A 23,471-nucleotide genomic window follows, 5' to 3' on the forward strand; every position below is an offset into this window, starting at 1 on the left:
TCAACCTAGAAAATAGTCGCTGCTTTTGCTCCTTGGGCCGACAGTGAGAGTTTGATGAACGCGGTGATTCGATCAATGTTCATTATTGTGAACAACCGAATTAAATTACATATTCATAGGATATTGCTAAAAAAAGTATCACTATTCGATTTGTGATTTCAAATTATTTGCACACCCTCAGCTTTTTTCTTCACACGTTTGATGTCCTAATTTATTCTTGGTCGCTCAGTTTTCAGTCTACCATAACATGTTATAAATGAAAAAAAAAAACCATTCAGAGGGATTGACCTGGGATCCTTGTTAATGTAGGAAGTAAAAAATTCAGAGCTTGACTGCCAGTTGTTCCGCCAAGCTGCGTTTCGGTATAACGACGAATTAAGCTGGCGAGATGCGCGACGAGTTTGTCGGCAGCGGTGTCGGGGCACAATCGAGCAAGCACTAATCCCAGCTTGTCACGGGCATCAGGATTTAATACATCCAATTATGATACGAAGTTCGTTCGACGTTAAATGTAGCGTGTCAGAGGATGTGCGGGTTGTTCCAAGTCGGAGCGACGAGCGCTGGCTGCGCAGCACCCAGAAGGCTCGACGTAACCAAAATCACCAAGCTTCTGGTTTCCCCGCTCCGCAGGTTGCCCCTCAGGAAATGTAACCGGTAGCTGAAACTCGTTTAATTCAATGTCCCGACCAAAAGTCGCCATGACATTTATTACGACTCAGCCAATTCTCCCCCGCCTTACTCGGGGACCCCGATCATCGTCTTCGACTTATTAAACGATCCAAGGTTGGATGGTAGCCAGCATTAATTTTCTTGCTTACCATCCACAATATCCTCTTTAAAAATCTCCCCTGAAAAAATCCCCCCTTTAAAAAATTCTCACTGCAGAATTTTATATTTTTCTCGTCAATTTAATTTAATCGGTTTTTTTATTTCTTCATTTTTTTTTTTTTTTTGTTTTTTCTGTCATAGGTGATTTTATCCTGCGGGGATTTTTATCGGAGAGATTTTCTCTAGCCACCATTTTCTTGGATCTAGGATTAAACTCAGATCCCCTGCCGAGGTTTTTTACCACAGAAAGAAACCCCCTTTTCACATTTTCAGGGAGTATAGGCTATCAATTTTTAAGTATAAAACCGCAATACTAATCAAACATTCTTTATTGACAAAACTTTTACCCAGATACCCCATGTATAATACCCAGAATCATTGATTAACAATTTTATCTTTCGTTACAGCTATGCGAACTATAGGTAGGTGTATAATATATACAGAAACGTTTGGCCCATAACCACAAGATCAGAAATAGGAATAAATAAAAGTTACACATCACAATGTTCACACAACTAAACGAGTTGCCTTCTTTTATCCACGATCAGTTAAAGTAAGCGTTGAAAATATCATCTAGAGTCAACGTCGAGAGAAATAATTCAGTTGCAACGCTAAGTCATTTTTCGATAATACACTTCCTCAATGTCGGTTCAGTCTAAGGCGATTCAAAAACTATCGATGGTTAATCTTGATTTCGGTTTGAACGCGGATTGAACGCATTTAATCTAATGCGGTAGCGTCATAACTGGTTTACAATCTAGCACCCTGTGAAGGATTGATCGTCACCGTTTGAAAATTTGGAACTGTTGCCAAAAACAACCCTCCTGTAGTTCTTGTAGAGCATTTCCTGTAGCTGTCGGGCGTGATGGGCGTCCCTGGTCTCGCATACGACCTTGACCTCGACGCTGAATATGTCCGACATGATCCAGGCCCGCTCGTGCATGATGTCTTTTATGGACACCCCGATGTCGGCGACCATCTTGCAGAGCTCGGAGATCCCTCCTGGACGGTCGGACACCGTCACTGTGAACTTGAGGAGGCGACCCTCGGCGGCAAGTCCGCGCTCCAGGCACCTACCCAGAATCGTCGTATCTATGTTGCCACCGCAGAGGGGGAGGACCACTCTAAAACAGATTTTAACCGGTGTAGGCGAGGCGGCAACGCCCTCGAAGAGGTGCGGGCTAAGGGATGGCCCGTTTAACGGTTAATTAACTTTTACGATTATACTTCGTTTCGGGTCGTTACGTAACGACGCCCGGAAACGACGACGGAATGACGCGCGAACTCTGGATGGAACGACTGACGAAGAACCACCACCCCCATGCTTCGTTGTTTCTCAAGGATCGCTACTCCTTGCCGTATACCTACCATCTTCCTGCGGAATCGCGTATCAGAAAACGGGAAAACCGGAGTCCCAGGAAAAAAGGTCTTACAGGTACTGTCAGGAACGTTATGCGTTCGAACTACAAGAAATCACATTCCAAGAGCTCGTAAAATCGTACAAAATTGTTTCATGAGTTACGAAACTACTAAGTTGGTGTGGCATTTGAAACGATGGCGATCGGAACATCGTTCAGCTCTTCGTTGGAGGAACTGAGCCGTTACTTTCCTAATGAGCTGCTTGAGAGATGTTGGAATCTTTGGTTGCGAACTCAAATGGTGTCACCTCACCTTTTTCCTTTCAGTTCGTCGAGCTGTCCTGCGAGAATGGCGGCCAATCCCGTAGCTCCGGCACCCTCGACTATGCACTTCTCATTTTCGACCAACTTCAAGATCGCTATGGCGATCCACTCCTCCTTGACGACGACTAGCTTGTCAATCAGCGGATCGGCAGTAACGAAGGCGTTGTAGCCAACCATAGGAACGGCCAGACCATCGGCTAGAGTCGATTCGATTGGTGTGTAAGTTGGACGACCGGCTGCCCGGGCTGCCGTGAAACTTGCGCACCTGTGGGACTCGACGCCCTGGGAAAAATCGGTGAAAAGTGAAAATACGGTTCTGAGAGGCCTTTTGGAGAGAAAGAATTATACAGTTTCATTAATTTTTAACTTTTTTTTCTCTTTTTAACGTGTCACTCGAAAAATTTGCCGTAAAACCCAGAGAAAGTAGAAAAATATTTAGAAGTCACAATATTTTCCTACTTCCACCGGTTTCTTTTAGTATTTATTACATATATTTCGAGTGGCTCATCATAAAAAAAAAAAAAAAAAATGTCAAATAAGGAACTGCTCTGTTATACAGTATTTTAGGATACGTTGGAATTAATGCTTCTGATTCTTCCGATTCTTACTATAACTTTCACATGCGGATGCAGGGTTTTTATCGCCAGTGCAACACCGGCGATGAGACCTCCTCCTCCGACGGGAACGACAACGGCATCGATATCTGGAACCTGCTCCACGACCTCCAATCCCAATGTTCCTTGACCGGCCATGATGTGCGGATGATCGTAGCTGGAGGAGGGAAAGACCGCATATCACACTTGTGACAGTGGACATAGACGCCAAACTGAGTCGGGAATATTGTTCCTACCCGTTGATGTAGACGAGGCCCTTTTCCTTGCCGATCTGCATGGCGTTCTGCTTGGCCTCACCCATGTCCGAACCCTGGACGACGACCGTTGCGCCGTGCTGTTTGCACGCCGCGATTTTCATGATCGGCGCCACAGCCGGCATCACGACTGTCACCGGTATTCCAAGTTTTGCCCCATGGTAGCAAAGTGCCAAGGCATGGTTGCCCAGGGAGGCCGATATCACTCCGTTACGTTTCTGCTCGTCGGAGAGCATCAGCAAAGCGTAGAGAGCGCCTCGCTCCTTGAAGCTTCCCGTGGTTTGCAGGAAGTCCTTCTTCAGGTACAGCTCCATGCCCATGGAATCCGACAGCCGGGATCTCTGTTCGACGGAGGTTTCGGGTGAGTGTCATGAAAAATGATGTTTGTGCAATTGGAAGCGAATCGAAGACTTCCGATTGCTCGATATACAGTGATATTTACATACCGCACATGGTGTGTTGATTATCCCCGACTTGATTTTGAACGCGGCTGAGGTCACGTCTTCGCAGGTAATTTTTTGCGGATTTCCTTCGACGCAGTAAGGGTCAAAGACTGACTCATCTCCCTGTAAAATCAAATCGTTGTACGTATATGCGGGCGTGAAACCATTGAGCTACTGCGATAAGGCCAAGCAATATTCAGGTACTAATTCTTCAGTTCCTTGATTTTACATAAATACTCCTGCTGTGCGATATCTCCCTATTATGATAGGATACGGAACGTCGATAGTCTTTTGTCACCGCACATATTGACTCAATGACTCAACGCTCGTTACTGATAACGCGCGTATATTGGGTCAAAGGTTCATGCTGAGTCAAAATACCGTTAATCGGTACTTACACCCGTCTCTCTTTGCTTAAAGTCTACGATTCACGTTGTCGGTCTTCAAGATCAACTCTGTGATAAATGTTGCTATGATAAATTCGCAGAATCGGTTAATGTCGTCAACCTTGGAATATGGATGTGAATCACAAAAAGTATCGAATGCCTGAACGTTAGTCATTGAAACAGTTACAGGACTGTCGTTATTATTCAATGTAATTTAATTTTTTTTTGTTTACAATACTTTGTGAAATGTGAATCTCAGTGTTATACTTTTTAACTGTGTTAAACTTTCGTGAAACCGATAAATCGAAAACCCATTATTGGTAATGTTAATTCGCGTTCGAAGATGTGACAACCGATCAAAGTGCATTGTTCAAAACGAGTGCGTGACGGATGAAATTATTTACTTCAATTTTTCCCAAGGTACGGAACTTGAACATAAAATTCAATCCTCAATTATCCCGTGTAACACCCTCGCCCTACAGTAGAGTTTCATGAAGATTATAAGGGAATTAGATAACTTACCGTAGAAATCGAGGAGACGGAAATGTTGCTAGTGCTCGAGTAACTCTTGTTAACTCCATTTGAAGCAAACAAGTTGAGAGGATGACTTGGAAGCTTATTCAAATCCCTCATCTCGCACCTTGTTTTCAATCTTCGTAGGTAAACTTTAATTACGTTATTCAACAACTAATAACCTGAACTTCAGACGAGATACTGCGCGGGATACGTGTTCTATGGAAAATTGCCTCCGACGAATATAATCGCGAACCTTGTGACCTTAAGCTCGAGTCTCCTCTTGTCGAGCAACTTTACTACTGCTGCACTTACGAATGGGGGCGGGTTACTTGCCCCACTCGGCAACAGCACGTGCTGTGTCACGTGGCGGTCACTTATCGTCGTCGGCTGTTTCTCGGACGGAACATTTTCATTATATATACATATAGGCCGATAGATCGCAAGATTGGGGAACGGTGCGCACTGCATTCTGCGCATATCGGAGGGAAAAATGACGTCAGAGATGCGGTGCGCACTGCGTTCTGCGCATCTCGGAAGGAAAAATGGCGTCAGAGACGACTGGGCCCAGCCTTTACCCATCCCCCCATCTCCAAATTTTTGGGTTTTATTGCTCGTTTGAAGTGACCCGCTTCCGCAGCTGCATCTTGCCTAAAAGCGTGTTGGAACAGGTTTTCACCCCCTCCCCCTCTCCGCGAACCCTCCGCCGCCTACGATGGATGCCCACCTAAGTATAAAAATCCGCGCAAATGCTGCGAGTAAAGTAGCAATGTATAGTTTTCCAAGCATGTAATGGAAATCGGTCAACAAAAAGCAGGTAGTGGGCGGTGTGGGTATAAACAATCGGGGCCCACAGCCCTTGCCCCGAATACCTACGCTTATGACGTTCGGCGAAAAACAAGTCTCGACAGGAATTATTGTGTGTGTGTGCGCGCGTTAAATCCTATAAAAACAGCCATCTTGCGGCAAAACCCGAAAATGATCAACGGGGCGGGTACCGCCGCGGATTCGGAGGGGCGGGTACCTCCGCGGCTGGGGGGGGGTCCCGCCTCGGATTCGCCGGGGGGGGGGGGGGGGGGGGGTGGGTGGTCCAGAACTTTCATATATACGCTACTAACGTAAAATCAGTTTGTTCCCTTTACTGTACTTTTTCCGTTGAATAAGGCTTTAACGTCAATTTGTTATTGCACAAGCATTGAATTTGTGCAACATTTACAAGAAAATATAGTCACAGTGATCATAACGAGAAAGAATAGTAACGGATACTAGACTTTCTGGCAACAGCTAGAAAACTACTTTTTATTCTTTACCTAGAACTATATTTTTCGATTGTGGTAAAAAATGAAAGTAGTTAAGGACTGAGCGGTAACCGAAACTAAAACTTTCTCTAAGTGTTATTATTATTGCTAATGAAGATGACAAATTTAAAATAACAATAATAAACATCAAAGATCATTGGTTATGAACTGAAATTGATTTAAAATTGGGGAATCCCATCAAGTTTTCACTGTTTTACTCTTTCAATTGAAACTATCATCACGTCCATAACAAGTTGAACATTTTTTTACGCCGTAATTTGTCTTAAATAAAATTCTAAACACATTGATGAAATGAAATCGAATTATTTTCGAATTAGGAAACATTGAAGGGAACGGATCTCATCCATTAGTACAGCACAACTAACACTTTTGAGTCACCGATTTTTAGATTTCACTTCATTAATGTGTTTCTAAGATTATTTCATACAAATGTCATCATGAATAAAATAACGATATTTTAGTAACGTGACAATTGTTTCAATAGATAAAATAAAATATTAAAAAATGCATTACAAAAGAAATAGTTAGGAGCCCCACTTTGTCCACAGGCTTGAATTGTTCGTACGTATTATACGGTGAGAATTTGTAGAAATTTTTTCACAAAAATCATACAGGTCCAACTCTGCGAAAACTCATTGCTTCTGCTTAAAGCATAACACCAACGTTAAAAGAGAATTGAATATTTTCTCACAATTTTTTGTAAAACAGTCAATTTCGGGACGAAGAATTGATTATAATTTAATTTTCTGTAATAATTGATAATTTATACTGAAAAACCATCGATATAGGCTTCAAAATGGCCACCCATCATTACCGTGCAGTACCCTAGGCAATCATGACATGCACCAGTAATATTTAACACGTGTTGTAGTAACATGTTCGCAAGGATTTCGGTGATTTTTCCTTCGAGTTCGACACGGTTCGCGATGCGACCTTCCGTGTGCGAACGGTTCGTTAAGGGGGAAACCCAGTTTAGACCGATCGAAAAATCGTCTGTTTTTTTATTGCATGAATCGTTAGTATAACTATTCAAGAATATGTGGTCAAAACTTCGAAGCAAAATTCCCATTAGTTCGAATGCAATGAGCACTTAAGTGACCGCCCGTCGGTTCTGTGAAGAAGCGCACGGTAATTACAACGGAGCGGTCGCCCAGACCCTTCTTTTCCAGTTACCTGCCTCAATACCGCTGTACTATTGAATGATAGAATGACGCATACGAGCAAGAAGAGGGATTGCTATATGATGCTGGAATAGCTGATTAACCGGTGAGCATTTTTTATAATTAATTATTGCCTTGAATTTCTCGTTTTCGCTACATTTTATTTCAAACGCGTTTTTCTCGAAACGACGTTTTTTCGACTTGCGTACATTCTAGCTCAAAAAGTTATTGATCAATCGTTCTGAAATTTGGTGTAGATATTCTTTATTCAATTCCACGTGATATGAACCTAATTCGGGGATTATATTGTTATTAAAAATATATGTTTTTATGCAAGAAAGATGAAAAAATATAGTATAAAAACATGACATTGTGTTCAAACACCTCAAAAACATGCGATTTTCAATTTGTTTGATCAAAACTAGGTTCATATTCTTGGAAAATATGTTTTTAATGAAAAAAAAAAAATCCTGACGATTACAGATAAAAATTGCGACGTCAGGGATGTACGCAAGCCAAATGCTCGGATGGCAATCGCCCATGGACTGCACGCGGTAACTCCACTATTTCCGGCGGAAATCATTTGAAAAAATTTCAAAGTGTACTTGAAAACATAAATAAAATATCCTCCAGGTTTGAACATTTTGAAATTATTCCTTTCTGGTTAAAAAAAATCATGAAAAACAGCAAAATTTCGACCTCATAAACCGGTTTCCCCCCTTACGGAAATTTACCGAGTATTATGATTCACACAATGATGCAGCAATGATTATAGTCAAATTCGATCCAGAATGTGCATTCTGGCAATGAAATTTATTCACCCTCTTGAAAACCAGCAAATCTTTACGGTATTACAGATTTGTCGCTGTAAAATGTCAGCACGAAACAATTAGTAGGTGAATATTCGATGATCAAGTAAGAGCCGCTTGAGCTTATATTTAAGATAGATTTAAGATCTACACATTTGGATGGGGTCAAAGCTGGATCACCTATACATGTGCGATGACCGAATTTCAACTAATCATTACAGCGAGACTTACAGAATAGTGCAATGTGGTTTCTTTCCAGTTTTTTCTGGCTAGATATCGGAGAGCGAGGTCATTGATTCGTAGTCGTTGGTTGGATTGCGTTTTTTCATTGAGTCACTGACTGAGGTCCGGCGAGAGTGACTGTTTCAATTTTACTCTGACCACTGTATAAGAATGAAGCACAGAAAAATTTGGCGCCAGGCTAATGCGGTAAGTGGACTTGACCCTTATAATCAGACGATTTCTAACGGTTTGCAAACAGCGTTTAGTGTAATGGGAATTTCCCGTGCTCGCTTATTATTCCACAAATAATTCTTCTCAGCGAATTTATCTCCATCCACGTGTTTGCTTACATATTTACGATCAATCGTTATCATAATTACTGGCAATCTCGTCTCCGTTCGATCAAGTCGCGACTTTTCACTGTAGTTGAAAAAAAACACGCGTTGAGCCCGAGCATTTTGTGGCGGATTTTCGAAAAAAGTGCTGACAGTAAACCGTGTTGCGAAATAATGGTTGACAAGGTCAAAGTCGATGCTGCGTCGGTGAGGCGTGTCGAGGCTATGTATACGTGTATATATAATGAAAATGTTCCGTCCGAGAAACAGCCGACGACGATAAGTGACCGCCACGTGACACAGCACGTGCTGTTGCCGAGTGGGGCAAGTAACCCGCCCCCATTCGTAAGTGCAGCAGTAGTAAAGTTGCTCGACAAGAGGAGACTCGAGCTTAAGGTCACAAGGTTCGCGATTATATTCGTCGGAGGCAATTTTCCATAGAACACGTATCCCGCGCAGTATCTCGTCTGAAGTTCAGGTTATTAGTTGTTGAATAACGTAATTAAAGTTTACCTACGAAGATTGAAAACAAGGTGCGAGATGAGGGATTTGAATAAGCTTCCAAGTCATCCTCTCAACTTGTTTGCTTCAAATGGAGTTAACAAGAGTTACTCGAGCACTAGCAACATTTCCGTCTCCTCGATTTCTACGGTAAGTTATCTAATTCCCTTATAATCTTCATGAAACTCTACTGTAGGGCGAGGGTGTTACACGGGATAATTGAGGATTGAATTTTATGTTCAAGTTCCGTACCTTGGGAAAAATTGAAGTAAATAATTTCATCCGTCACGCACTCGTTTTGAACAATGCACTTTGATCGGTTGTCACATCTTCGAACGCGAATTAACATTACCAATAATGGGTTTTCGATTTATCGGTTTCACGAAAGTTTAACACAGTTAAAAAGTATAACACTGAGATTCACATTTCACAAAGTATTGTAAACAAAAAAAAATTAAATTACATTGAATAATAACGACAGTCCTGTAACTGTTTCAATGACTAACGTTCAGGCATTCGATACTTTTTGTGATTCACATCCATATTCCAAGGTTGACGACATTAACCGATTCTGCGAATTTATCATAGCAACATTTATCACAGAGTTGATCTTGAAGACCGACAACGTGAATCGTAGACTTTAAGCAAAGAGAGACGGGTGTAAGTACCGATTAACGGTATTTTGACTCAGCATGAACCTTTGACCCAATATACGCGCGTTATCAGTAACGAGCGTTGAGTCATTGAGTCAATATGTGCGGTGACAAAAGACTATCGACGTTCCGTATCCTATCATAATAGGGAGATATCGCACAGCAGGAGTATTTATGTAAAATCAAGGAACTGAAGAATTAGTACCTGAATATTGCTTGGCCTTATCGCAGTAGCTCAATGGTTTCACGCCCGCATATACGTACAACGATTTGATTTTACAGGGAGATGAGTCAGTCTTTGACCCTTACTGCGTCGAAGGAAATCCGCAAAAAATTACCTGCGAAGACGTGACCTCAGCCGCGTTCAAAATCAAGTCGGGGATAATCAACACACCATGTGCGGTATGTAAATATCACTGTATATCGAGCAATCGGAAGTCTTCGATTCGCTTCCAATTGCACAAACATCATTTTTCATGACACTCACCCGAAACCTCCGTCGAACAGAGATCCCGGCTGTCGGATTCCATGGGCATGGAGCTGTACCTGAAGAAGGACTTCCTGCAAACCACGGGAAGCTTCAAGGAGCGAGGCGCTCTCTACGCTTTGCTGATGCTCTCCGACGAGCAGAAACGTAACGGAGTGATATCGGCCTCCCTGGGCAACCATGCCTTGGCACTTTGCTACCATGGGGCAAAACTTGGAATACCGGTGACAGTCGTGATGCCGGCTGTGGCGCCGATCATGAAAATCGCGGCGTGCAAACAGCACGGCGCAACGGTCGTCGTCCAGGGTTCGGACATGGGTGAGGCCAAGCAGAACGCCATGCAGATCGGCAAGGAAAAGGGCCTCGTCTACATCAACGGGTAGGAACAATATTCCCGACTCAGTTTGGCGTCTATGTCCACTGTCACAAGTGTGATATGCGGTCTTTCCCTCCTCCAGCTACGATCATCCGCACATCATGGCCGGTCAAGGAACATTGGGATTGGAGGTCGTGGAGCAGGTTCCAGATATCGATGCCGTTGTCGTTCCCGTCGGAGGAGGAGGTCTCATCGCCGGTGTTGCACTGGCGATAAAAACCCTGCATCCGCATGTGAAAGTTATAGTAAGAATCGGAAGAATCAGAAGCATTAATTCCAACGTATCCTAAAATACTGTATAACAGAGCAGTTCCTTATTTGACATTTTTTTTTTTTTTTTTTATGATGAGCCACTCGAAATATATGTAATAAATACTAAAAGAAACCGGTGGAAGTAGGAAAATATTGTGACTTCTAAATATTTTTCTACTTTCTCTGGGTTTTACGGCAAATTTTTCGAGTGACACGTTAAAAAGAGAAAAAAAAGTTAAAAATTAATGAAACTGTATAATTCTTTCTCTCCAAAAGGCCTCTCAGAACCGTATTTTCACTTTTCACCGATTTTTCCCAGGGCGTCGAGTCCCACAGGTGCGCAAGTTTCACGGCAGCCCGGGCAGCCGGTCGTCCAACTTACACACCAATCGAATCGACTCTAGCCGATGGTCTGGCCGTTCCTATGGTTGGCTACAACGCCTTCGTTACTGCCGATCCGCTGATTGACAAGCTAGTCGTCGTCAAGGAGGAGTGGATCGCCATAGCGATCTTGAAGTTGGTCGAAAATGAGAAGTGCATAGTCGAGGGTGCCGGAGCTACGGGATTGGCCGCCATTCTCGCAGGACAGCTCGACGAACTGAAAGGAAAAAGGTGAGGTGACACCATTTGAGTTCGCAACCAAAGATTCCAACATCTCTCAAGCAGCTCATTAGGAAAGTAACGGCTCAGTTCCTCCAACGAAGAGCTGAACGATGTTCCGATCGCCATCGTTTCAAATGCCACACCAACTTAGTAGTTTCGTAACTCATGAAACAATTTTGTACGATTTTACGAGCTCTTGGAATGTGATTTCTTGTAGTTCGAACGCATAACGTTCCTGACAGTACCTGTAAGACCTTTTTTCCTGGGACTCCGGTTTTCCCGTTTTCTGATACGCGATTCCGCAGGAAGATGGTAGGTATACGGCAAGGAGTAGCGATCCTTGAGAAACAACGAAGCATGGGGGTGGTGGTTCTTCGTCAGTCGTTCCATCCAGAGTTCGCGCGTCATTCCGTCGTCGTTTCCGGGCGTCGTTACGTAACGACCCGAAACGAAGTATAATCGTAAAAGTTAATTAACCGTTAAACGGGCCATCCCTTAGCCCGCACCTCTTCGAGGGCGTTGCCGCCTCGCCTACACCGGTTAAAATCTGTTTTAGAGTGGTCCTCCCCCTCTGCGGTGGCAACATAGATACGACGATTCTGGGTAGGTGCCTGGAGCGCGGACTTGCCGCCGAGGGTCGCCTCCTCAAGTTCACAGTGACGGTGTCCGACCGTCCAGGAGGGATCTCCGAGCTCTGCAAGATGGTCGCCGACATCGGGGTGTCCATAAAAGACATCATGCACGAGCGGGCCTGGATCATGTCGGACATATTCAGCGTCGAGGTCAAGGTCGTATGCGAGACCAGGGACGCCCATCACGCCCGACAGCTACAGGAAATGCTCTACAAGAACTACAGGAGGGTTGTTTTTGGCAACAGTTCCAAATTTTCAAACGGTGACGATCAATCCTTCACAGGGTGCTAGATTGTAAACCAGTTATGACGCTACCGCATTAGATTAAATGCGTTCAATCCGCGTTCAAACCGAAATCAAGATTAACCATCGATAGTTTTTGAATCGCCTTAGACTGAACCGACATTGAGGAAGTGTATTATCGAAAAATGACTTAGCGTTGCAACTGAATTATTTCTCTCGACGTTGACTCTAGATGATATTTTCAACGCTTACTTTAACTGATCGTGGATAAAAGAAGGCAACTCGTTTAGTTGTGTGAACATTGTGATGTGTAACTTTTATTTATTCCTATTTCTGATCTTGTGGTTATGGGCCAAACGTTTCTGTATATATTATACACCTACCTATAGTTCGCATAGCTGTAACGAAAGATAAAATTGTTAATCAATGATTCTGGGTATTATACATGGGGTATCTGGGTAAAAGTTTTGTCAATAAAGAATGTTTGATTAGTATTGCGGTTTTATACTTAAAAATTGATAGCCTATACTCCCTGAAAATGTGAAAAGGGGGTTTCTTTCTGTGGTAAAAAACCTCGGCAGGGGATCTGAGTTTAATCCTAGATCCAAGAAAATGGTGGCTAGAGAAAATCTCTCCGATAAAAATCCCCGCAGGATAAAATCACCTATGACAGAAAAAACAAAAAAAAAAAAAAAATGAAGAAATAAAAAAACCGATTAAATTAAATTGACGAGAAAAATATAAAATTCTGCAGTGAGAATTTTTTAAAGGGGGGATTTTTTCAGGGGAGATTTTTAAAGAGGATATTGTGGATGGTAAGCAAGAAAATTAATGCTGGCTACCATCCAACCTTGGATCGTTTAATAAGTCGAAGACGATGATCGGGGTCCCCGAGTAAGGCGGGGGAGAATTGGCTGAGTCGTAATAAATGTCATGGCGACTTTTGGTCGGGACATTGAATTAAACGAGTTTCAGCTACCGGTTACATTTCCTGAGGGGCAACCTGCGGAGCGGGGAAACCAGAAGCTTGGTGATTTTGGTTACGTCGAGCCTTCTGGGTGCTGCGCAGCCAGCGCTCGTCGCTCCGACTTGGAACAACCCGCACATCCTCTGACACGCTACATTTAACGTCGAACGAACTTCGTATCATAATTGGATGTATTAAATCCTGATGCCCGTGACAAGCTGGGATTAGTGCTTGCTCGATTGTGCCCCGACACCGCTGCCGACAAACTCGTCGCGCATCTCGCCAGCTTAATTCGTCGTTATACCGAAACGCAGCTTGGCGGAACAACTGGCAGTCAAGCTCTGAATTTTTTACTTCCTACATTAACAAGGATCCCAGGTCAATCCCTCTGAATGGTTTTTTTTTTTCATTTATAACATGTTATGGTAGACTGAAAACTGAGCGACCAAGAATAAATTAGGACATCAAACGTGTGAAGAAAAAAGCTGAGGGTGTGCAAATAATTTGAAATCACAAATCGAATAGTGATACTTTTTTTAGCAATATCCTATGAATATGTAATTTAATTCGGTTGTTCACAATAATGAACATTGATCGAATCACCGCGTTCATCAAACTCTCACTGTCGGCCCAAGGAGCAAAAGCAGCGACTATTTTCTAGGTTGAGCTAGGACTCAAATAAGGCCGTAGGCCGTAATCCAGTGGTGTGAGGTCAGAGGACCGCGCGGGCCACTGTATGGTAGGACTTCCCCTGCCGATCCAGCGATCAGGGAATTCTTGGTCGAGGTATTCCCTTACTCGTTGCGTAAAATGTGGTGGCGCCCCATCCTATTGGAACCATCCTCTTGGACTCTGAAAAATACAGTCAAAGAATAATATTCATATTATTATGAACGATGTTCGTATCATTATTTCAACTTTTTATTTTCCAATTGTAATGAGTAATTGTTGAAATAATTCAATTGACGATGAATTGAATCATGATGATGATTTTACTGTTAATATTACTGTCAGAATCTTGGAAAACCGAAGCTTCGGGTAACTGCACTGAGATTTGAACCCAGGTCCTCTCGATTTCCTGTCAACTGCTCTGCAACCAGTGTTGGGCCTAATCGATAGGATTTGATTTACGAATTACAATTGTAATTTGTAATTGAAAGAATTAAGATCGCAGTCTACAATTGCCTCGCAAAATCATATCGAGCCCATTTTATAATTTTAATCAGTTCGACAAATATTGTCAATTACTTTGGCCATCGTGATTTTCATAAACTTCTTAGTCAATATGGGGGACCACGATCTTACATTATTATCAATAATTTCATTACTGTTATCATCATCATCATTAATAGTATTATTTATAATCTACCTAGGTACAACTTGAATAAATTGTACTTACGTCCCCGTCAATCGCTCTGATCGCAGGTATAATCTGCTCCCTGAGTAACTCAAATATCTTTCCCCATTGAGATTTCCTTCGATGAAAAACGGCCCGATAATGTGGCCGTCGACAACACCCACCCAAATGTTCACCTTGACAGGGTACTGTGTTCGATTTCCAAGGAAAACATAGGGATTATGTTGGGACCACGCTCTTGTATCCTGCCTATTCGGCATTCCCACTAAAAACACCGTGCTCTCGTCACTGAAGCACACTCCAAGCCCCGTATTTTGATCATAAGTGTTCATCACCTGTTCGCAAAATATGAGGCGTCGTCCTGCATCGCCAGGCAGAAGCTCTTGGTGTTTCTGCAGCTTCTACGCTTTGTATCCCACCGCGCGCAATACATTTATCATTTACTTTTTTAATAAAAAAATGTACAACCCTGTTCTTTATGAAGTAAAATTTTTATTGAGTATTGTTCGCGATTGATTTGCGGAAAGATGCAACGATTACATGTCAATAACTCGTCCAGATTGAACGCTATATTCATTTGTTCGTCGTTACCATACAGCAACCACAAATCAACAGGTGGTTTTGCATTATGACGGCGTCTATTCGCGATCGAAGCGTTGTTTACTTCAGTATGCAATAATTGAATCTGCTTTCCAATTTAGTACTGTCAAAAATGCCGAATTGTAATTTCAGTGTTGAAGAAAAAGTGGCTATTTTGAGACAACGTTACGAGGCAGCGAGTTATCGACTCATTTCACGGCATCGTACCCAAATCGCCCGATCCCATCGCATAATACGATACGTAAAATTGTAATACGGTTCGAACAAAAAGGAAGTGTCGATGGAAGAACAGTGAAGGTGTCGCAGCCGAACAGAAATACGAGTTATGAGACAAAATTAGCGATATGTTTGTGTGCCGAAGAAGATCCGGTGAAACCTGCAAGCCGTATCGCTCAAGAGATAAGAATTTCAAAATTTTTGGTAAGAAATGTATTGCGTGCGGTGGAATACAGAGCGTACAAGCGTACAATCACGGCACGTTTCAAATTATTGTGTTATTTAATGCAATACGAAAATAAAAGTGATATTATGAGCCACACTATCATCAAATGTGGATTTCAGAACATACATGCAGAATTCTTTCGCGGAAAATTTGTCGCAAGGTAAGTAAATGCACGAAACATATGAGATATTCTTTCAAATTCATTTTAATTTTCACTACGTATTTATTTTTAGGATTATCGTATTACTAACAATACGATGATCAATTAATTAAACATTTATAGGGTATAAACTATTCCAAAGCCATCATGTTCAGGAGGTCGTTGAAATTCATGATGAAGCTAGTGGAGAACGAATCGTCCGTGGGAAACTAATACCACAGACGAAAGTACATAATCCGCCGTACGAAGTGAAATCAGAGGTATGTATTAATTATGAGATGAATGTATGTATGTAATATTTATTGATCCCCTTGGGGTTACAAGGACTTCCCTTTTCCTCTTCCTTTACAATATTTTTACATGTTTTCTTAACCTATTCTTACCCTATTCTCACTTCCTACCTTATCCTTACTTAATTTCTAATTGCCTGTGCCCTGTGCCATTGCCTTGCCATTCCCTTACTTTCCCTCTCATCCTTTTCTTATTTTTTATCCTTATCTTCACTTAACCTTATCCTATTTTACCTTATTCTATTTTACTAAATCGTCCTTATCCTAATCGACTTCCATTTCCCATTCATCTCTCACTCTTTCATTCTCTTGTACATCCCTGATCCTTTCCAATTCTCTCATCCAGACTTCTCCCACCCCCTCCGCACCTAACATCTCCCTCACCACTTCCTGCCAGCTTTCCTCCCTTCTATCCCAGCCTACGCACCTTTCCCATACGTGCTCCCATGTTTCCTCCTCCCCCCCGCACAACCTACAACTTCTCTTTTCCTCTTCTTTCCAGTACCTTGCCTCCTTCATCTCGCTTCCTAATCTAAATCTTGCCACCCTTGTCCACATGCTTTCTCCCCATCCCTTTCCCAGATATCCTGGTATCCCTTCTCCTTCCACTAGCCTGTACCATCTGTTGTACCTCGATTCCCTTATTTTCTCCCGCCTCTCTTTTCTCTGTTCTTCCCTCTCTCTCTCCTCTATTTCCCTAAACTCCATTTCGCCCCTCTCCCTTCTCGCGACTACCTCTCTACTCTCTGCTCCCCTTTCGGCAAAGAAACTTTCCCTTTCTCTTTCCCACCTCGATCCCTGCCTCCCAGCTTCTGCCTTGTCCCTTATCTCTTCCCAGCATCTCCTAGCTAACTCGCTACCCTCCACTCTCTCCAGCTTCCTTTCAAAATTTCATGCCCTTCTCCCTGCCCTAATCCTTAGCTTTTCCCTCTGTAGTTCCTCCCTTACTAGATATCCCGGTGTTCTCCCATCCACTCCTAATGTCCACCTCAAAAATCTATCCTGTACCGCCTCGACCGCCCTCCTTTCCCTCCACCCCCCTATCTCCGATGCATACTCTATTACCGTCCATACTAGCCTGTCAAATAACCAAATCCTTTTTTCCCAATCCCTCCCAAACCTTCTTTTTCCTATTCCCCATACCTGCCTCATTACTACCCCTGCTTTCCGTACTCTCTCTTTCACCCGTGCTTCCTGTCCCCCATTGCACTTGACTCTATACCCTAGATAGCTGAACTCTTTCACCTCCTCTATCTTTTTCCCTTTCCATCTCCAATCTATGTTTTTCCTTCTACCGCCCCTTTCCTAAATCTCATAATCTTTGATTTTCCTACATTTACCGTCAGCCTTTTCCTATCCACATACCTTTCTAACTTCCTAATCATTACCTGCATTTCCTCTTCACTTTCCGCTAGTAACACTATATCATCCGCATAAGCTAACGTGCATACCATGCCGCCGGCTAACTCCACCCCCCCAACCCTTCTCCCTCTCCCCATTTCCTCTTCTAAGTCCGCCAGCAGCAGGTTGAACACATGCGGACTGAGCGAACATCCCTGCCTTACCCCCCTCGCTGTCCAGAACGCCTCTCCTACCTTTCCCCCGCTCCTCACTCGACTCTTTGTTTCTTTGTAAATTTCCTCTATCCTTACCCTCAGCCCTTCCCTCACCCCTCACCTTTCCATAGTCTCCCACAGCACCTTCCTGTTCACTAAATCGAACGCCGCTTTCAAGTCCACAAAGAACGCCACCATCTTTCCCTTATCCTTTCCCACCTGCCTATTGAATCAATAATTAAGTACATATATATCGTCAATTGTACCCATGCCTTTTCTGAAACCCGTTTGGTTTTGCGGTATCAAGCCCTTTTCCTCTAACTCTCTTTCTAGCCTATCCGCTAATGCCATCGCATACACCTTATATAGAGTTGGCATCAAAGTCAACCCCCTATACTCTTCTACCCTTTTCCCCTCCCCCTTCTTAACTATCGGCTCTATCAATCCCTCCCTCCAATCCTCTGGCCAGCCCTCCCCCACCCAAACTCTGTTACATGTTTTCCATATCCACTGCTCCATTTCCTCCCCCCCCCATACCGCCATACCTCGCTAACTATTCCATCCCCCCCTGGTGCCTTTCCATCCCTCAGCTTTCCAATCACCTTTCTAATCCTTTCCCTCTGCAGCTTTCCTTCCCCGTCCCCCTTCCTATTTACCGTCTCCCCGCCTTCTGTTACCTTGCTTTCTACCCCGCCTAATAATCCCATGAAATACTCCCTCCACTCCTGATCTCCTATTTCTTCATTCACCCTCTTCCACTTCTTTCTTTCCCCATTAACCATCTCCCATACCTTGCTTTCTGTCCTTGCTTCCGCTGCTTCTTTTATGAATCCCTCATTTTCTTTCTCTTTCCTTCCCTCGCATATTCCCTCCTTTCCTTTCTATACGCGTCCCCTTCCCCCTTCCCCTTTCTCCATTTCCTCAGACTCTGCCTAACTTGCGCTTTTTTTCGCCTACATTCCTTATCCCACCATCCCTTCTTCGCTTCCCTCCCCCTCCCTCCCACATCCGAGGCTCGTCTAAACTCCCTTATTCTTATCTCTATCTCTTTACCTACATCCAATTCTCCTATCTCCTCCCATTTGACCTCTGTTCTAAACCTCATCCTACCCTCCTCCGTCCAGTCTCCTCTACCAGTCCCCCCTACTCTTTTTCCCTTCCTTGTCCTAGCCACTGCCCCCCTCAACCACACTTTCACTGGGTGATGATCCGAGTCAACCCTATCCCCAATCTCTATCCTTCTGACCCTATCCCTTACCTCGATGTCTCCTATAGCGTAGTCTATCACCGTCACCCCCGCCCCTCCTACATACGTGAATTTCCCCTCCTCATCCCCCTCTGTGTTCCCGTTCATTATTGCCCATCCTGTCTCATCTAAAAATTGCACCAGCTGCCTACCTTCCGAGTTTATTTTCCTGTCCTTTGATTTCCTACTCCTACTCTCTTTCTCTCCTTCTCCCCAGCATCCTCCCCCCTCCTGCCCTGTTCTGGCATTAAAATCACCCCCCACTAGCACTTTTACCCCTCCCTCTATCTCTTCCGCCCGCTCCTTCAATTCCCCTATCTTCTCTTTTAGATCCCCATTTACGTATATCCCTACTACTACCCATTTTTCCCCCCCTACACTTATTTTCCTTGTTATCATGCCCTCTTTTACCTCTTCCCTCCCTCCCTCCCCACTTACTATCTCCCTTCTCACCTCTGACAGCATTCCGCCTATTGCTCTTCCCTTCCTATTTTTTCGAACCGCATACTGCACCTCCCATTTATACCCTACTGGCAACTTATTTCTAATCCTTTCCCACCCCTTTTTTTCTATCCATGTCTCCATTAGAAATATTACATCCCACTCCCCTAGCCCCCTCCAAAAATCTTCATCATTTCTCGCGAGCCCCGCCACATTCCAGAAAGCTACTTTCCACACCTCCCTTTCTGTCTCGCCTACTCCCCTCTCGCTCCTCCTTATTTCCCTCCCCACCTGCCTCTGTCCCCCTCCACTACCCATTTCCCCGACTGCCTTTCCCTACGTACCCTTCCCTGTGCTTCTATACTTCCCTCTTGTCTTTCCTCTCTTGCTGACCTTTCCCTATCGCTTTCCCCTGCTTTTCCCCTCCCCTCCCTTTACCCCTCTTCCCGCGCTCCCCCTGTACCGTCCCTAAGCACCTCTCCTATCTCATCCCACTTTCACATTTTCCCTTCTATCCAGATCTTTGCATACCCTATTCTTACTCTGTTTCCCCTTCTCTCCTCCATAGCTGCTATCTCCTTCAACTTCCATTTCATTCTCCTCTCTGCCCAGGTGAGATCCTCGTCTATTCTCTCCTCCCTCCCTTTGAGGAGGCTTTTTCTTCCCATTACCTGCCTCTTCTGCTCCCTATTTCCTAGTCTCGCTATCCATATCCCCTTTTCTCCCCCCTTTTTCGCGCCTACCTCCCACATATCCTTTATCTCGACCTCTACCCCTATCAGCTGCAAAATCATTTTCAACCCTTCCTTTTCTCTTCCCTTCTCTAGTCTCGCTCCTCTCACTACTATATTTCCCCTTCTTTCTTCCCTTTCTTTCCTCTCTATGGCCCACTCCATCTCTTTTAACCTATCTATTGTTACCTGCGCCACTTCCGCATTCCCCTGTACCTGCCTTTCCCCCTCGCCTTCTGCACTCTTCTTTTCTAATTCTATCAGCCTCTCCTTTACCCTTTCCATCTCCCCCCCTCTCCGCTCTTCTACCTCTTCTAGTCTTTTACCTAGATCCCTTATCATTTCCTTCATCTCCCCCCTCTCTACTTCCCACTGCTCATCCCTTCTAGTCATTTCGCCTTTAATCTTTTCCATTTCTTCCCTGATCTCCCTTCCCTGCCCTTTGACCTCCTCTAGACCTATCTTTAGCTCTTCCCAAATCAACCTTAGCATATCCTGTATACCCCCTTTCTCTGCCTTCCCTTCCTCCACTGTCTTACCCTCCGGCGACCGGTGCACTTTCCTGCTTTTCCCAAATACTCTTTCTCTTTCCTTCATCTCGTCTACATCCTCCTTCCCTTTTTCCCCTTCCTCCTTCCGTTTTCTCTTCCATAAGTCTAGCACCGTCGCCGTCGATCCCAGGCTATGCCTCCTATCCCTCCCTAACGCTGCTACTGCCCCCGGCCTACCTTTCTCATTCTCCTCCTCTTCCCTGTTCGCCCCTTCTTTTTGGCCACCCGCGTTACTCATATTCTTCCTCTCCGTCACCACTCCCTACCTTATCTATCCGCCGCCTACCTGTCTCTACTCTATCCCCCTTCTTACTCCCTAGATGTCACCGCCTATGCTTATCTTATCCGAATGGTTGCCGTCCGCCGGCTCTTTCTGCCTAACCTCAAAACTCTCCCTCTTCTTTCTTTTTCAACTGCCCTTCCTTTCTATTCCTGCCTCCCTATTCCCTTCACTCGACCTCCCGTCTATGTTTTCCCCGCTCCTTCTCTGCCCTATTTCCTTTTCTCCTTACCTTTGCTATCCTGCTAAATTCTCGCCATTTCACTTACACTCTTTCGCACACCTGCCACTCACATTCAAAACGGAAACGGAAGTCTTATGAGATCAATGAATAGTTCAATATTAATGTAAAAAAAAAATATATTTTCAGGAACTTTGCGTCTATACGTGCAAAACAGAAATGGAAAATGGAGATGTATCTCCTTATCAAAAAAATATAAATAATAAAGGAATAATTATATTGGTTATTGAAATTAGATTGAGAGAACTACATTTTTTTCTTTCGGTTTATAACAACATTAAGAAATGACATATTTTCTTTCATTATTAAGAATGGGTATAGAATGTGAAACTAATAATATATTATTGGTGGAGACTATTTCATCTTTAAGGATAAGCATGAAATTTTGAACTAATAATATTTATAGATGCAAAACAATGAAATGAAAGATGACTTGCACGTGATTCTCTAAAAATGTTGATGCGAGATTTCAAATTAAACACGATTAAAATTCAGCATATTTGATTCGATTTTTATTCATGCTGGTTTTGCTGCGTATATATTACTTAAAAACATCTCACATCGTTAACGCAGTAATGAATATTGAGTATTGCATGTTTTGATTTGTAGCTTCTGTTTGTGTATGTATGTTTGTGTACATTTTTGTGTGTAATTTCTCGATCCTTATGTTCTCTCCGAGTGTTCTTATTCGGCTGCCACGGCTTGTTATTTGTAGTCCGGTCAATTTCGACATCCAAGGTTACAAAAATTCACACTCGGCTGAAAATCGGTAGGATTGGTCAAAGCACCATCATCAATGAAATGTGAACAGTTCTCATCGATCCAACACCTGGAAAAAAATTTACTTGGGGTCAAAGGTCACAAAAACGGGTTTTTCGCGATTTTCAGCAAAACGGTAAGTTTTATCATAAAATTAGCCCAGTCAAAAATTGTAGATCAGATAATTATCTATAAAAAATCTTGGAATGCTTGTTTCCTAAGAGCCACCGTTTCAGGAATATGACGATTCAAAAAGTTGAAAGAGTTGTGATCGTCATTATATGCGCGGTTTTTTTAATGTGGTTTCCCCGGTAGGCCTATTCCACTGATCTGTTGTGATTCAGTTCAATTTGAAACTATTAAATAATTAAAGATATTGGCATGGGTCGAAAATGATAAAAGGGGTGTAAATAAAAAAAAAAAAATATGGAAATTTATCTATCGGAATCATAATTATCTGAAACTTCTGCAACCTCTTCTCCTTGTTCTTCTCCTTGTTTATATTCTTCATCCTGGGTGCAAGTAAATTGCCCCAATAATGATACATCGCATGTCTCTTCGTTAGCATCAAATGAAACTTCAATTGTTGGTGATTCAACATTGGAGCATGACCGGCCTTGACAATTTGTACATGCTACAGAACAAAACAGTCCAACTTTTTTGCAACCACATTCAGCACTACATCCCTTTTTACAGATGCAAAAAATTGTGTTTAGCAGTTTTTCTGACGCAGGTGGGAGTAAAGTTTGAACCGGCTCTAATGAATTGTCGACCAACTTCTAACCCCAGTCTTTTGGGTCTAGCTGATAACCAAGCCACGCTTGAACTTGGTAATATACCCGAAAAAGATGTTGATCAGCAGCCGCTGAGGTTGAAGAAAGACAAGCTAACTGCACTTGATTTTTATTTCAAATATTTTTAACGAAACATGCATATCGGAACTTATCTAAGCACGTAATTTTTTTAGGAGCTTCATACATACAGAGAAGAAAGCGAATTCCGTTGGTGATAACTTCTTGTGGCGTTGAATTACTCTTTTTAAAAACTTCAGCACATTGAACTAAATCTTGTTTTTCAAACATTTTACAAACAGTTGTTTTACCCCTCCTGAAAAATGGGGATGTCGTATCACAGCCAGTTATTGCATGTAAAAATAGTGCATGATTTTGGCACTTTGCAAAAGCAGATAAACATTTTGATGAATATATTACCGATTGATGTTGAGCTTTTCCAGGTTTAAATGAAAAAATAGTTTTATCGATTGGACTTCGAGCAGTGAGTAATAGGAGTAAGTCTACATCTTCACTTATAACAATAGTTGTATTTGTTGAATTGAATTGCTCTATTGCTGTTTCAATATTTGCAAGAAATTTCTGTTGACTGGTAGAAATTGTCATAGATTGATCAAATAAAATATCAGAAGATGAAGATGTTGCTGAAGTTTGTAACGAGATACACGAGGCGACACTTACGGAAGCGGCCGAACACCGGTCTCTCTGTCTTACCATATAACAACTAGTGTCAGATAAGCGTTCCAA

General features: G+C 43.0%; 2 protein-coding genes across 2 annotated transcripts; one reads left to right on the forward strand and one right to left on the reverse strand.

The window, feature by feature from the left end:
• Nucleotides 1-1,169: 1,169 nt before the first annotated feature.
• Nucleotides 1,170-4,840, reverse strand: LOC124177638 (L-threonine ammonia-lyase-like). The gene is made up of 6 exons (XM_046560207.1): nucleotides 4,730-4,840; nucleotides 3,825-3,944; nucleotides 3,361-3,719; nucleotides 3,119-3,281; nucleotides 2,500-2,792; nucleotides 1,170-1,952 (listed from the first exon to the last, which is right to left on the reverse strand). The coding sequence occupies exons 1-6, from the start codon at nucleotides 4,838-4,840 to the stop codon at nucleotides 1,586-1,588; spliced, it is 1,413 nt and encodes a 470-aa protein (XP_046416163.1). The 3' UTR covers nucleotides 1,170-1,585.
• A 3,521-nt stretch (nucleotides 4,841-8,361) lies between these two features.
• LOC124178695 (L-threonine ammonia-lyase-like) lies at nucleotides 8,362-12,777 on the forward strand. The gene is made up of 6 exons (XM_046562255.1): nucleotides 8,362-8,437; nucleotides 10,002-10,121; nucleotides 10,227-10,585; nucleotides 10,665-10,827; nucleotides 11,154-11,446; nucleotides 11,994-12,777. Exons 1-6 carry the CDS (start codon nucleotides 8,402-8,404, stop codon nucleotides 12,358-12,360), a joined length of 1,338 nt encoding a protein of 445 aa, XP_046418211.1. The 5' UTR covers nucleotides 8,362-8,401; the 3' UTR covers nucleotides 12,361-12,777.
• The last annotated feature ends 10,694 nt before the right edge of the window (nucleotides 12,778-23,471 follow it).

The sequence above is a fragment of the Neodiprion fabricii genome, chromosome 3, assembly GCF_021155785.1.
Source record: "Neodiprion fabricii isolate iyNeoFabr1 chromosome 3, iyNeoFabr1.1, whole genome shotgun sequence".
Taxonomy (NCBI): Eukaryota; Metazoa; Arthropoda; class Insecta; order Hymenoptera; family Diprionidae; genus Neodiprion; species Neodiprion fabricii.

Excerpts from the sequence above, each read along its gene's own strand:
- LOC124177638 (XM_046560207.1), bottom strand. The coding sequence starts at position 4,840 with ATGAGGGATTTGAATAAGCTTCCAAGTCATCCTCTCAACTTGTTTGCT. Across the intron at positions 2,793-3,118 it reads ATCCGCATGTGAAAGTTATA|GGCGTCGAGTCCCACAGGTG; the intron begins GTAAGAATCGGA and ends GATTTTTCCCAG. Across the intron at positions 1,953-2,499 it reads GACGAACTGAAAGGAAAAAG|AGTGGTCCTCCCCCTCTGCG; the intron begins GTGAGGTGACAC and ends AATCTGTTTTAG.
- LOC124178695 (XM_046562255.1), top strand. The coding sequence starts at position 8,402 with ATGAAGCACAGAAAAATTTGGCGCCAGGCTAATGCG. Across the intron at positions 10,586-10,664 it reads GGCCTCGTCTACATCAACGG|CTACGATCATCCGCACATCA; the intron begins GTAGGAACAATA and ends TCCCTCCTCCAG. Across the intron at positions 11,447-11,993 it reads GACGAACTGAAAGGAAAAAG|AGTGGTCCTCCCCCTCTGCG; the intron begins GTGAGGTGACAC and ends AATCTGTTTTAG.